At 35.4% G+C, this 15846-nt stretch overlaps 1 protein-coding gene across 11 annotated transcripts in view; it reads right to left on the reverse strand.

Moving 5' to 3' along the window:
* The window catches only part of AKAP9 (A-kinase anchoring protein 9), a 198269-nt gene that overhangs the window by 12490 nt on the left and 169933 nt on the right, over nt 1-15846 (reverse strand). For all 11 annotated transcript variants that reach the window (XM_087861089.1, XM_087861093.1, XM_045793284.2 and 8 more), the window contains 11 exons: nt 15330-15393; nt 15116-15237; nt 14367-14558; nt 13696-13884; nt 8966-9110; nt 5688-5907; nt 4808-4958; nt 2973-3641; nt 2348-2556; nt 1934-2039; nt 289-471 (listed from right to left, as the gene is read on the reverse strand). In XM_087861089.1, coding sequence (XP_087717215.1) covers nt 289-471; nt 1934-2039; nt 2348-2556; nt 2973-3641; nt 4808-4958; nt 5688-5907; nt 8966-9110; nt 13696-13884; nt 14367-14558; nt 15116-15237; nt 15330-15393 — 2250 coding nt within the window. The remainder of the gene's footprint in view (nt 1-288; nt 472-1933; nt 2040-2347; nt 2557-2972; nt 3642-4807; nt 4959-5687; nt 5908-8965; nt 9111-13695; nt 13885-14366; nt 14559-15115; nt 15238-15329; nt 15394-15846) is intronic.

The raw sequence follows: 15846 nt of genomic DNA on the forward strand, positions 1-15846 counted from the left end.
GAAAACAAGATAAGCAGTTCTTGGTTTGACTACAGACTTCAGTTTTCTCATGTATAAGGCTGAATGTGGATTACAGACTCTGAAAGAACAGAACCCAGGATATGACCCAGAGAAGGCTCCCAATAAATAATATCTATTATTATTATCACTGTCACCTCTATAACATTTTCCAATGATCTTACTAAGAATCAGATATATAATATTTTTACATTAGGGTTAAGAAGTGAAAATAGAAGAAATAGTAATTCTGCGATATTTCTAACGTGGCCATGCTAAAATGAGACGTACATAATCTCTGCCAGCTCCTGTCTGTCGATACCACCTGATCTGTTCTTCTAGCTTCATGACCGTATTTCTCAAGTCATTCTTTTCTTCTGTCAGTTGGCTGATATGTCCTGTCAGCTCAGCATTTTGTCTCAGCAGTCTTTCAGTCAATGAGCCACAAGAAGTACCTGGGGACACTAAGCTAGGCTAGAGAAATAAAATGGCATTAAGGTCGTGGAAGCACAAACGTTTAAGAACAATGCACATAAATGTGAATGGGCACTGAGAACAACAGATTTCATGAAGAAGTGGTGCTCGAGCTGAGTCTTAAATAACCAGGAAGAATTTCACAGGTAGGAAAGAAGATAGGGAAGGGCATACTAAGCAGAAGGAATAGCATGTGTAAAGGCACAAGGGTTTTGTTTGAGTGTGTTGCTTTTAGGGAGCTACAAGTGGCTTGGTAAGGCTAAAGGCTGCCTTCACTTTACAAATAATAGACCTAAGGGTAGGCGGCGGAGAGCCATAAATGGCTTTGAGACAAGAGTGTGCCACAAACAAAATTTATGTGTTAGAAAAATTCCTTTGGTAGCAGCGTGCAAAGTACAGTAAATTAGGGAAGACAGATCTTGGTGTCAGGTGGACACATCAGGAAGTCATTACAACAGTTCAGGTGAGAAATACTAGAAGCCTGAATAAAGGCAATGACTAGGGGCACATGGGATAGATATTTAGGAGGTAAAAGCACAGGCCTTAGTCACTGCTACGATACACAAGTGAGAGTGAAGGAAAGTGGTCTATGGTGACTTTCAACTTTCCAAACTGGGCGGTATCAGGACTAGAAACGTGGGTTAGGGACAGAAGAAAAGAAAGATGATGCTCAGCTTGGAACGTGCCTGTGAGGTTCCTAAGGGATCACTATGGGGTCCATTTCCCCAAGGAAAGAGTTCCTATAACTAATGGAAAAGATAAACCTGGACTAGAGAATAGAGGTACAGACTAGAACCACAAGCCACTAGAAGATAAGGTCCATAAGGGTGAGGTTTTTTATCAGATTTGTTCATTGTAGCTCAGGACCCAGGATAGTACCTGGCACATAACAAATGCCTGACTTAAGTATTTGTTCAATAAATAAGTCTCCTGAGAACTCAGGCTGTGGGAATGAATGAGATTTCGTAGAGGAAAATATGGATGAGGACAGGAGGAAGAGGAAATCATGAAGGTGACTGATGAAAGAAATGGAATAAATAAGAGAATGTTGGTCACTTTTGTGAAAAAAAGAGAGGTTTTTAAGATGGGGAGGTCAAAAGTTTCAAATGCTATAAAGAAGTCAATAAAGACAGGGAATGAAAAGATTGATTCATCAGATTAGTCAACTGTGAAGACACTGGTGGCATTCTGTGGATGGTTTTGAGAGTGGTGAGGGTAGAAGCCAGACTATTCTTGCAAGAAACTTGGTTATCATAATATAATAAAATGTCACTATAATTATTCATTAATGATAATGAAAGTTAATTTCCCCCAAATTTTCACTATCTTCTGTTAGGGAAAAACAAATATTATTAATATTAAAATAAATGAAAAGATAAAATTAAAACTCTTTAGAAAATATGGTGCCAGTTTCAAATGATTCATATACCTCATTAAATCTTTAAAGTTTTTAAAGTCTTACCTCTTCCCCTGGTTGGCCAGTTAATTTCTGTAGTTGTAAAATAATTCCATCAACATTTTCCTGAACCCAAATGAAATCTTCATCATCTGCTGTTTCAAACTGTAGTCTTCAAGAAAAAGACAAAAAGTCAAAACATACCTTTCTCAATTAGTGGTGCTGACTAGCACAAACTTAACAGATTAGGTGACATCCGCATCACCTATCTTCTCCCTTACATTAAAGTGTTCTCTTTCCAGGGCTCAAGGTGAAGGTTTTCAGGTATATGAGTTTTCTTAAAGAATACCATGTCTTAACGTGAACATGCATTAACTTTAAAACTTCAATTCCCCACCCACGGCTAGCTAAAATTGAGGGGCAGGTTCTATCCAGCTTGTCTAAGAATGCCATTTCCAAAGTCAGGAGGAAAAATCTAACCTATTAGAGGCTTTCTGGGCCAGATGCTGCAGTTTTGAAGCCACACGTTGAAGCTTTTGTCTGATGATTTCTAATTCATGATTACAGCCAGCTCCTCCTTCATTCATTTCAATCAGTTTAGGATAGCTTGATTCCTTTGTTTCTCCTTCTATTTTCTGTTGAAGAACCCAATTTCTAGTTCGATCACTGGTTAAACTCCATGTGGTTGGCTAGCAATTTTCGGCAGAAGAAGAAAAAGCAGTAATTATAAATGAATAGTGAATCACATTTTTTTCTCAAGGGAACACATATACTCCAAATAAATTTCTATGAATTTCCTTTTTAAATCATTTGTTCGTAACTATTATTTTTTTTAAAAGATTTATTTATTTGAGAGATAGAGAGAGATTGAGAGAGTAGGAGGGGCAGAGGGAGAAGCAGCCTCACTGCTGAGCAAGAAGCCTGATGCGGAACTCAATCCCAGGACCTAAGATCATGACCTGAGCTGAAGGCAGATGCTTAACCAACTGAGCCACCCAGGCAGCCTGTTCATAACTGTTTAAGTAATTTAGTCCAGTATCAAAATTATATGTTCAAAGGGCTGTAGTGTTCTTTTAAAAAATATTTTAAAACAGTGTCAATTTACCTCATTAAGATTCTGATAGAGAATTCTCCTACTTTCTCGTTTTTCTTCTCGTTCTAGTTCTTGCTTCTGGAATTCCTGCATAATTCCCTGCAGTCGCTTTCCTTCAAGGTCTAACTTATAAACTTGTTGCCTTTTCTCTTCCAGCTGGCGCTGAAGATCTTCCACTTTGGACTGGAGCTCATGCATTTTTTTCTGTCCCTCAGTGTTGGCCTCTTGTTCTGTCTGCAACGTCTTCCTGTGAACCTGCCTATCCTTCTCCATTTGCTGTCTTGTTTGCAAAGAATCCAGTTTATATTTCTCAGTCTCATTTAACAATTCTACTATGCGACTGTGTTTCTCCTCTAGCTGTTTCTGTAGCTCTTTAAGGAGGTCCTCAGAGGGTAGGGAGGGCCGAGGCTGCCCACTATCATCACTGCTCTGTAAGTGAGCATGCAATTCCCGCTCCCTATCCAGGGTACTACTCATTTCCCGTATTCGAACTTTCTCAGATTCAAGAAGTACTTGAAGCTCTAAGTTTCGACCTCGTTCTTCTGATAACTGGGCATCATGTAGCACTCTTTGTGATTCTATTTTCTCCTGTGATTCATTTAGTAATTGTTTCTGTTGTTCCAACAGTAGATTTAGCTGAATATTTCTTTGTTTCTGTCCCTCAAGGGAAAATTTCAAATCCTTGTAGGAGAAAGATGAATTTAAGAATTCGTTAATATTATTAAAAATTCTTTATAAGTACACTATAATTCTATTTTATTAATACTAAGTTGGTAGTATTTGATAACAGAATTGATTATCCAGTTTATTAACTTAAATTTTTAGTGGTTAGAGCATAAATATTTGGACAGCCAGATGATTCTCATCAAATATAAACAAAAGATAGATAAGCTAAATAATACTTTCTCTCCAAACATTAATCACACCTACTCAAGGAATATGAAGCAGAGTATATTCCTTCTAGAAATAATGACCTTTAAAAATACAAATATTTCCAATATAATGTGACATAAATTCCTGAAAAGCCTCATGTTGTCCAATGTCACATACTAAAAATAATAGGGCTTATGGGGAAAGCAGGGTTAGTGACAAACTACACAAAACTTACATAAATTTGTAATGATAAAATATTGTAATCAGTACTTGAGGGGATATCATGTGCTTGCCAGGTAGATAGCTCACTATGCCTGGAGGCTACTAAGATGGATGTTCAAAACAAAAACAAAAACAAACAAAACCTAATAGGGAAGGGATGCCAGCTACTTAGTTTTTTAGCACAGAGCTAGTGAGGACCATGTGTGGATGGAACAAGAGCTCTGAGCCAGTGGGGCTACCATTAACGTGAGTACTGTGGGTGCAGTACAGCCTGCCGTGAGCTGTGAGCTGTGCAAGGCTGGGCTGTGCCTCTTTGGAAGACAGCCCAGAGTGAAGGGACTTATTTTCAACTTTTAAAAAATATAGCAGTGAGAGCTCCTGCTGCCAGAGAGGTGTCACAGTTCCACTTCCCTAGGAGAAAACAGGAACCGAAACTACTCTGCATTAAACTGAAATGGATGCCCAATTTATCAAATTGTATATGCACTAACTCAAATTCCCCAAACACACATTGTAGCAGAACAGTCTGTATGCACCCCTGGATGTAACAAAACAAAACCGCATCACACCATTAGCATTTCCTAGATAGATAATGTTTAGATAACATAATAGTATTCCATATACGGTGAACAACTTACTGTACCTCATAAACAGTCTAAGCCTGACATTTTAGAAAGAGAAAAGTCTCGAGACTCTCTCTCTTCTGTTGTTTTGGATTTTCCAGAGACATTTAAAGACAAAGGTAACAATACCTCAAGTTCTTCTTTATCCCGCTCTTCATTGCGTCCTAGTTTGGCTTTCTCTTTCTCCAAAGCCCACTGGAGCTCTCTGGATTTTTTCTGTTCACTTGCTAATGTGTCATTAAGCAAATGTACTTCATCGGTTTTATCTTTAACTTCCAACCTAAATCAGAGACGATCAAACTTTCATAAAATTACTTTGACCAAGTTTATATTAAGAGAAAGAGAGAGCTTCCACTGAAAAGTGGAGGCATATTATAAACTAGCTAACAGGAAAATATAAGCCATGTAAAGATTATAAAGATTTCTGACTATGGTTTATTTCAAATTAACTGTTTCTAGTAATGCAACTATTAACTACTATTCAGCACTGTAAACAATTTATTTTTACAAAATAATATTAATAAAAATTTTCCTTTGTCTTTTACTGAACATTGGAATCACTACTGTTCAAAATAAAGAATGTTCTTGTAATGTGTCCTTGGCAACCAGAATATCCCACTATTTACACCAACAATTTATCCTTTTCACAAGCATTATATTTTAAAACATTTTGTGTAATATTTTAGGTTGGTGAACCACAAATTCTATTGAGATCATAAATATCACTTCAAATTACTTGGTAGTAAAATAGAAGTCAGAATTACATATCTTATATGTAGAACTGAACCCACAGTAGAGAATATGCCGATACCTAATCATGAATTTATCATTTGGAAAAATTTGGAGTTTTTCCTTTCCACTATAGTTTTTCCTATAAATAACAAAGTTTCAAGCTATTTACACATTATGTATAATGTTATGCTTTTATAAGATCTGCACAACGTCTGTGACAAATTACTCCACTTCCTTCACCGAAATAGGTTTATTTTAATAAGAAAGCCTGACATACCTGAAGGCCTCTAATTCCTTTAGGTGCTTATGTTGTGCCTTGAGTGTTGTTTCTAGTTCCAATTTAGTTTGTGCAAGTTCACTCTTCAGTTCAGCAACCACCATTTTCTCAGAACTCAGTTGTTCCTGCAGTTCTGCTGCTCTGTCCTTCACACTGCTGAGCTCCACTTGCATCTCCAGCATCTGAGACTGCTTCTGCTGCATATTATACTCCAAGAGTTCTAAACGGAAAATTATTAATACTTAAATTACAATCTTGCAACTCATATTTGGTTTAAGTATTTTATCGATGAGAACTGATGTTTAATTTAGGAGATTACTGCAAAGCAAATGTGAAAAGATCGCAGTTCCAAAGTTGGCAATTTATATAAATACGTAACATGAATTACTTTCCTCATAGTGCTAATGGTCAAGATTTCAGAATTATAATTACATAAGGATAACAGTTTAGCAGAATATATTAATCAATGCAAGACATGAAATAAAAGAAATTCAGGTGTTCACAATGACTATACATAGAAGTGTGTATCTGCTCAAGCAGAACTTCAATAGCTCACGCTAAAAAACGCCAATAGTTTTTGATAGCCACACAAAGCACTTGCAGGAATTGGGCATGTAACCATGACTACAGTGCTGAGCACGGCTTGCTGGTTTTGTTTAGCATCCCTTCGCAGATAGTCCCTAGGAACTTTACTGTCACAGAACCTTGGATCATGGTTTGTTCTTTAAACACCAACCAAACCACTGCAACAGGTCTGTTACAATGAAAACAAATGAAAATATTTAAATTCCTTATAAATGAAAAAAAATGTTAGGAAATATGCATCAGGATCCTGCTTTTGCAAAAAACAAGCTTGTATACGTAACAGCATTAATAAAGGTCTGCAGGTAGATATATTTACCTGCGTGTTAATAGTTGTTATTTTATGATTCAGGAGATTCTAAGGGGGTAATTTTTACTCTATTCTTTTCTCCATTCTATCTTGAATGTATTTTCAATTTAAAAACTTTTATCAAAGTTCATCACTTTATATTACAATTCACTGATGTTAGGAGACAGGAATAACATTGGCTTTAGAAGACAATCATGTTAAGTTTTTTTTTTTTAAAGATTTGTTTATTTATTTTAGAGAGAGAGAGACAGCACAAGCATGAGGGGCAGAGGGAGGAGAGAGAACCCCAAGCTGTCTGTGCCGAGTGCGGACTCTATCTCAGGACCCTGAGATAATGACCTGAGATGAAACCAAGAGTTGGATGCACAACCCACTGCGCCACCCAGGTGCCCCTGTTAGTTTAAGCTTTTAAAACTATTTCTTAGAAGAAGCTAAGGATCTACAAATATAAATATGTATCTATATATTTTCAATGGGGTTTTATTTAACTTAAATAATAACAAAGTAAAATAATACTAATCAATTCCCTAGAAATAATCTTCAATTAATCTTATCTCTAAATATAAGATATATTTGTGATCTCATTACACCCGTTTTCTCTGAGATATTTTAAGATAAAATTTTTAGTTGTTCAATGACAAATGTGAGACTATGTGTAACTTTCAAAATTTGTAAAAGCATGTTTCTACCATTATATCACACAAACTGAAGACCAAAATGTCTCTTCACTAGATCTAGTGAAAATTAGATTGTACCCTACTGATTTCTATCCACAGCTCAACTTACTATAATAGACATCCCTACCAAAAAATGGGGAAAATACATGAACGAGCATACCACAAAGGCAAAAATCCAGCTAGCCAATAATTATATGACAAAGAACGAAACCACCTCAGTAATTAGAGAAATTACTTTAAAATTACACAATTAAAACCACAATAACAATTCACTGCATATCCACCAGACTGGCAACAAAGGTCTGACGATGTCAACTACTGACAAGTAAGTGGAGCAACAGGACTCTCGTACTCTGCTAGAAATCATACAAATTGAAAGGACCACTTCGGATTACAAAATAAATGTGAAATGATGTATTCTACGACTCAGCAATTCCACCCCCGGGGGGTATATATTCTCAGAAAACTCATGTATGTATGCAGCAGCAACATAGTATAACAATGTGGAGAACAGCACTGGTTGAAATAGCTACAAAACAGAAATAATCCCAATATTCAACCATAGAATGGACATATAAATTGTGGGAATTCTATAACAAAAGCAAATGAACTGGAGATAAATGCAGTACCTTAGAAAAATATTATAGAGAGGTAAAAGAAGACACAAATATATACAGAATAATAAAGTTCAAAAGCAAGAAAACTTCAAACTTACATCGTTTAAGAATACACAAATAGGTAGTAAAACTAAAGAATAATCAGGATAATGGTTGCCTCTAGGTTACCACAGTGGAGTGTGTTTGGAAAGGAGCTTCTGAGGTATTTCACATGGGTAAAGTTTCCATAGATATTCATTTAAAGATTTGTTATACTGTATATTTTTGCATTTTGCACTTTTCTATATGTATAATTTATAAGAAGAAAAGGATTAAAAAAGAAATACTTTCATTGTGGATTTCTTTTTCTTTTAGGTTGCTATCCTCACAAAGAACTTCAAAACATAAAAAGATAATGAATTTAATGGGCTTGTTTTAAACAACCTGATCAAAGCAATGCCTGCTCATTTTAAATTAAATATATCTGTTTAAAAACCAATTGGACAGTCCTTTAATTCCCAGTCATTACTGTAGATTATTTCCATTATATGAGAATGAGAAGAAAATGTGACTAAAAGGAAATGTGTTTTAAATGAATAATATCAGAAAGAATGAGTTCTCAACATTTGCTACAACATGGACGGCACTGGAGGAGATAATGCTTAGTGAAATAAGTCAAGCAGAGAAAGACAACTATCATATGATTTCTCTCATCTATGGAACATAAGAACTAGGATGATCGGAAGGGGAAGAAAGGGATAAAGAAAGGGGGGGTAATCAGAAGGGGGAATGAAACATGAGAGACTATGGACTATGAGAAACAAACTGAGGGCTACAGAGGGGAGGGGGGTGGGGGAATGGGATAGACCAGTGATGGGTAGTAAGGAGGGCACATATTGCATGGTGCACTGGGTGTTATACACAACTAATGAATCATCGAGCCTTACATCGAAAACCGGGGATGTACTGTATGGTGACTAACATAATATAATAAAAAATCATTATTAAAAAAAATGAATAAATAAATAAATGAATAATAATACGATAAAGGGAAACAGAATGAAATATTTCAACCTATCTGCTGCCACTGTGTGAGCCTGATGTCCAGCATACCTTGGCTTGGTTGATCATTCTCTTGCTCTCTTTTAAGAGTCATTTTCCTACCATTCATTTGAGCACGCAGTGCTTGAATTTCAGATAACAAACTCCTTCTATCTGCTTTCTGGAGGCATTCCATAGCTGCTTGATATTCATTACTCTATAATAATGCAAAACAAAAAAATCAAGTGAAGAGAGTTATAAAGACAATAATATTAACTACCAGGAAGTCTGAAAAAAAAAAAATGGAACACACATGCTGAAATTTTGGAAAGATGTTAATTTTCTCTTCCTGTTCATTAGGATTTACTTTTTAATTATTAATCTTCACATTCACTTTGAAAATTTTCAAACATACAAGAAGAATAAACACTCATGTACACAGCCTAAGAAATAGCACCTACACAGCTAAAGCCCCCTCTATACAACTCCCTGAACACCTCCTCTGCACCACCTGCTTGAGAAACACTCAAATTCTAAGTCTGATGTTATTTTCATGTGCTCTGCACGTTATCTTATATACACACATTATCCTAAGCAACATACAGTACTGTTTTGTCTTATTTTTTTTTTCAGCATGTGTTGCCTTTATTTTTTTATTTATTATTTATTTTTTTAATGATTTTTTTATTATATTATGTTAGTCACCATACAGTACATCCCTGGTTTCTGATGTAAGGCTCGATGATTCATTAGTTGTGTATAACACCCAGTGCTGTTTTGTCTGTTTTAAAATGTTATATAAATGCCATCGTATGGTGTATTCTACCTTTGTGTAACCTGCCTTTTTCACTTAATGAATTTAAGTGAATTTCATGATGGTGAACCACCTGAGTTGACACATACAGCTCTATTTCATAACCATTTTCAATGTTATATAGTATTTCATAGTATGAAGTATACAGTACATTTTATCTTTTCATATATTTATTGGATACTTTTTTTGTGCACATATTTGTATCATTTGTTCATTTTTCCAGTGGTGGTTTTATTCTCATTGGATATTTGGTCAGTAGTTTCCTTTACTTATGATGTCTTTGTGTGGTTTAAGAATCAGCAATAATGAGGCCCAGGTGGCTCAGTCGGTGAAGTGTCTAACTCTTGATTTCGGTTCAGATCATGATCACAGGGTTTTAAGACTGAGCCACTTGACGGCTCCAAGTTCAGCGTGGAGTCTGCTTGAGATTCTCTCCCTCTCACTCCCTCTGCTCCTCCCCCTACTCACATGTGCTTTCCCTCTCTCTCTCTCTCTCATAAATCTTAAAAAAAAAAAAAAAAAGAATCACAGCAATACTGGCCTCATAGAATGGGTTGGGAAGTGTTCCCTTCTCTTCCTTCTTAATTTTAAAAGAATTTGTGAAGGACTGGTATTAATTCTTTAAACATCTGGTAGAATTCACCAGTGAAGCCATCTGATCATCTGATCATAGTCTTTCCTTTATTTTCTCTTCATTAAGTAATGAGTCACATGAGTTATTTTTAATGGTATGCTATCTTTGCATTCCTAGGAAGTGTAAGGTGACTGTGTCTCTAAAAAATATACATGGATTTGGTTTAATATTTTGTTTAGGAATTCTGCATCTATGTTCATGAATAAAACAGGCTCATAAGTTTTCTTTCTTATATTATCTTTGTCTGACTTGGGTAACAGGGTTGTATTAGCCTCTTAACAAAACCACAAGGCATTCCCCCAGTCATCCAACAATGGGAAGCACATGTTTAAGACTGGAATTAGCTATTCCTTGAATGTACGCTAGACTTCACCTGTAAAACCATTTGAACTTGGTGTAATTCTTGTGTGTAAATTTTTTAAAACGTTTTTATTTCATATTTTGACATAATATCACCTACAGAAAAGCTCTAAAAATTGTGCAAGGAATCCCCATATATCATTCATCCAAATTCCCTAAATGTTAACTACATTTGCTTTACCACTCTCTCTGTATATATCTCTGTGTGTATGTACACACATACACATCATTATTTTCCTTTTCCAAAACGTGTGAAGAGAAGTGGCAGACGCTCCTTTACCCCTAAAAATTGTAGTGTGTATTTCCTAAAAACAAGAATATTCTCTTACAAACCACAGTACAATTATCAAAAGTAGAAATTAATCTACTATAATACTATTATTTAACTTATTAGTTCCAATGTGCCCTTCAGCCAGTATTCTCTGATGATCAGATCTTACATAACTATAGTGCATTATCAAAACTAGGTTTAGACATTGGTACAATTCTATTTATATCACAAGGCTTACTGAAATTTCATTAGTTTTTACACATATTCATTTTCCTAGTGTATAATACTATGAAATTTTATCACATGTATAGGTCTGAGTCACCACCACTATAATCAGAATACAGAACTATTTCATCACCACAAAGAAAATTCTTTGTAGTCACATCCTTTCCCCAGCCATAACCCCTGATAACCACTGATCTGTTCACTCTCATTATAATTTTGTCATTTCAAATGTCATATAATTTTGACATTTAAATTTAAATGTCATTTTAAATGTTATATAACATATAAGAGGTATCAACAGTCTGTTCCTGTTTATTTGCTAAGTAGTATTTCACTGTATGGATGTACTTTAATTTCTTCATCCATTTACCTGTCAAAAGACATTGGGTTGTTTCCAGTTTCAGAGTATTACAAATAAAAACTACTACGAATATTCTTGTATAGATTTTTATGGAGACAAAAGTTTTCATTTCTGATAAACACCTATGAGAATGGGACTTCTAGGTCACATAGTAAGTAAGTGTATATTTAACTTTAAAAGAAACTGTCAGATCATTTTCCAGAGTGACTCTTCCATTTTATATTCCTATCAGCAATGTATGAGATGCAGTTTCTCTGCATCCTCACCAGCACTTGGTATTTCCCCTGATTTTTATTTTGGCCATTCTGACAGATGTACAGTGGCCTCAATCTGTTTTGGTCTAATATGTGCTCGTGAGTAGATTTTAGTTATACACAAAAGTGAGGTAGTGTACTTCGTATCAGGAAGTACATGATGTCTGGTCATTCTATTACTGGTGATATTAATTCTGATCACTTGGTTAAGGTGGTATCTGTAAGGTTTTCCACTGGATAGTTATTGCTTGAGTTATTACTATAATGTTTAACAAAAGGTGATCTATCTTCATCATTTCTTCTATCCACTTTCTGGTATTCTATTGTAAGAAAGAATTTTTATCCATTTATTTATATTAGTATGAATTTATGAATTCTTATTCTACTCTTTGGTTTATAATCTGTCACTATCATTATTTAGTATGATGTTCCAATTGTCCTAAATGTGGACATTGGGAACTCCTCCAAGTTGGCTTCTGTGATCTTTTGACATCTCCCCTTAGTTCTCTGAGCAAGTCCTTGTCAGCAAAACAAGATACTCCAGTTCATCTTGTATGTCCCTCTGCTCTAGCCCAGGAATCGGCCATTTCTCCGAGGAGTCCTAGCTCCTTTTAATGGAGAATGTAGTTAAAAATGAAGAACCGGGCACTAAGTGTTGTTAGTAGTTTTTCAACTATTTTTTTTTTTTTTTACTAGTTATAGGTCTTTTCAGGTTCTTCTATTTTTTCCTAAATAAGTTTTGAGAAGTGATTATTTTTCTAGAAATTTGTCCATTTCACCCAAGTTTTTGAACTGATATAAAATTAATCATAATATTCTATTATTTTATATCTCAGTTATCTTTAGTTCGGATCCCATTTTAATTTCTAACTTTTATAAAAACGTGCTTTACCTTTTTCCTTAACTGATTCTCCAGAAAAGTTTCTATCTTATTCATCTTTCAAAGAAGAAACTTGCATAAGTTTTTATTCTCTCTAGTGTACTAACATACCACATTTCACTAACTTCATTTCTCTTTATTACAGTTGAACATCACTATTTGTGGGTTACGTATCTACAAATCTGCCTATTCACTAAAATTTATCTGTGACCCCAATTCAATACTTGTGGTGCTCTGACAGTCATCTGTAAACACGCAAAGAGGGGCAAAATATTTAAACTGCCAGCCGTGCATGTGTGCTTCCAGCTGAAGTGGAACTAGGTCCCATTCTGCTGTTTTCTTTCATCACTTCTACTGCAAACATGTGTCCTTTGTGCCATCTATTCAGTACTGTGTTTTTTTTGCTTTTTTATATTCTTTATTGGCGACTTTGCTGTTTAAAATGGTACCTAAGCACAGAGATGAAGAACTACCTATGTCACTCATCACAAGACGGCTGTATTTTATGCAGAGAATATATGTAATAAGCTTCGTTTAGGCATGAGTTATATAGGGCTCTTGGCCATGAGTTCATAAATAAGGTGTTTTTAAACAAAAACACACACAAAACAGAATTATGTATTGATTGGTTGACAAATGTCATGACCAGGGGCTTACAGGAACCTACCTGCTGTACTTTTCCTATAGCAATGGCTCAGCATTCACAGTAACTTTACAGAATCCAACTACTGTGGACAACAAGAACTTACCATAGCTTACTTCTACTTTCTCTGGGCTTATTCTGTTGCTCTTTTCTAACTTCTTAAGTTGGATGAATGTCTCCTTAATTTTCAGTCCTGCTTATTTTCTAACATAAAACATTTAAGGTAATAATTTTTCTTCTAATATTCTTAGTGGATCTTGTTAAAATTTTAACTTTCAGACCTTCTCCAAAAGTAATCCATAACTCACTTGCTTATTACTATTAAAAAGCATTCTTTGTTTCAAAGTTTTATTTTGATACCTGTTCTTGTATTCTCTGTTCCAAACAGTTTAATAATCCAACTGCATCTATAGTACCTAGAGCTGTCAGCTCAGTTTGAAATGCAGCTAGTAAAACATTGCGCTCCTTTAAGAAAACTTGCTGAAGAGCAAGCAGAAGTTCACCTCGCCAGTCTGGGAAGCTCTCATGAGACTGGGAACCATCATAAACCTAGCAGAGTATAAAAAACAAAAGTTAGTTATCAAATAAGCATGTTTTAAAAAACTCTAAAAATGATATTTATCTACCAACCAAAAGAAACAGTATAAGCCAAAAGTAAAGTATGGATTTGCTTTCGTGTGTAGCTTATGGCATTTAAATGAAATGTAGTAATTCGTGTGTAATTACATCATAAAAGACAACAATTTAATCTGAAAAGTGCATTATTTTTTTTTTAAAGATTTTATTATTTGACAGAGAGACAGCCAGCGAGAGAGGGAACACAAACAGAGGGAGTGGGAGAGGAAGAAGCAGGCTCCGAGCGCTCCCAGTGAAGCACGGAGCCCGATGCGGGGCTCGATACCAGGACCCTGGGATCACGCCCTGAGCCAAAGGCAGATGCTTAATGACTGAGCCACCCAGGCGCCCCATGAAAAGTGCCTTACTATTAATAAAAGTTACATAAAACTATTAAGATGCACAATATTGAGTACCTCGGCATCTCTTTGCACTTGCATTTTGGTAATTAAATCCTTAAGAGAAGAGATTGTACTGAGATAAGCTCTTCTTTCTTCTAGCCAAGATTCTGACACTTGCTGAACAGAATGGTCCTCTCCATCACTATAGGGAGACTCAGTGAGGGAGAGCACCTGCATGCCTTCATTATGGACAGCTCTCAGTAATCCCTAGAAATGAAAACCCAAAGGCCAGAATTCTGACAACTTCTTCAAAGACAGACACACAAAGAAACATAAATTTTAAGCAAGGTAGCTTTATCTAGCTAGATTGACTTAGAAGAGCCACTCCAAGAAGAAAACATGAGGCTATCATTACTGGCTGCCTTCTTAGGGAGGGGTAAGCCAATCCCAGAAGACAGTCTATGACTTTGTGTAACTCTCACCTGTAAGTTCCTTCTACTTAGCTGATGTGCTCTTCTTGGATTTAATGATTAACCACTAATTTGGCCAAAAGAAATATGCTGAGATAAATTCTAGTCCTTGAGATTGCTTTAATAATTTTGGCACTTAAAAATACCAGGAATAAAAACTATTTTTAAAAATCTTTAGACAAATAATTATTAAATATACTGTCCTTTATTATCTGGAAAATACAGGAATAACACTAAACAGATCCTGAAGATTCTTTCTTGCTATGCTTACTATGTAAGTTCTAAAAAACTTCTATGTTCATTACAGAAACCACACAGGCTTAGTTTCACTAAAAGATATCTGTCTTTCAGTACCTTTATTTTCTTTGGAAATGAATCTGTTGAACCTTCACCTTCATCTCCTCGGTCTTCTGATGCTGGATCAAATCCCTGACTTTGTGTAAGATAAATTCCCTGACCCCAGTCTGATCCAGAATCTAAAATAAAGAAATCAACCACTGACTATTAAAAAGAAACAAATACTTTTTAAATGAGTACTACGAAAATGTCAGAACTTTATATAACTTACCACTGGAACATATTTCTCTAGTTTGGTAAGCATCAGAATGTGTTAATTCAGGAACTGAGGATCCCTAATTAAAGAAAACAAAAGAATACATAACATTTTTTGCCTTAATTAAAATAGGCCCCAATGAATAGTTTTGTTCTTTTATAATGCTGTCAAAAAACAAATGAGAAATTCAATTAAATCTGTTACACCTTTTACAATAAATGGACATAACCATGGTTTAAAAGTCTTCTATTTTTTTCCTAATGGATATTACCATAAGAAGACATTCATCAATTAAGGAATAATATTCCAAATTAGCAGAGGAACTTTGTGGAAAGTTATTATCTGACTACGCAATGGAAAGATTTAAAACCACAGTTTTATGAGTTTCTGAGAGTTAAGATGGCGGAGGAGTAGGGGACGCCTTTTTCAGCCGGTCCCCTGAGTCGAGCTGGATAGGTACCAGACCAGCCTGAACATCCACGGAATCAGCCTGAGACGCAAGAAGATACATCTGGATCTCTACAAATGAACA

Source organism: Ursus americanus, chromosome 3 (genome assembly GCF_024610735.1).
Source record: "Ursus americanus isolate L20-20 chromosome 3, mUrsAme1.1.p, whole genome shotgun sequence".
NCBI classification, from domain to species: Eukaryota; Metazoa; Chordata; class Mammalia; order Carnivora; family Ursidae; genus Ursus; species Ursus americanus.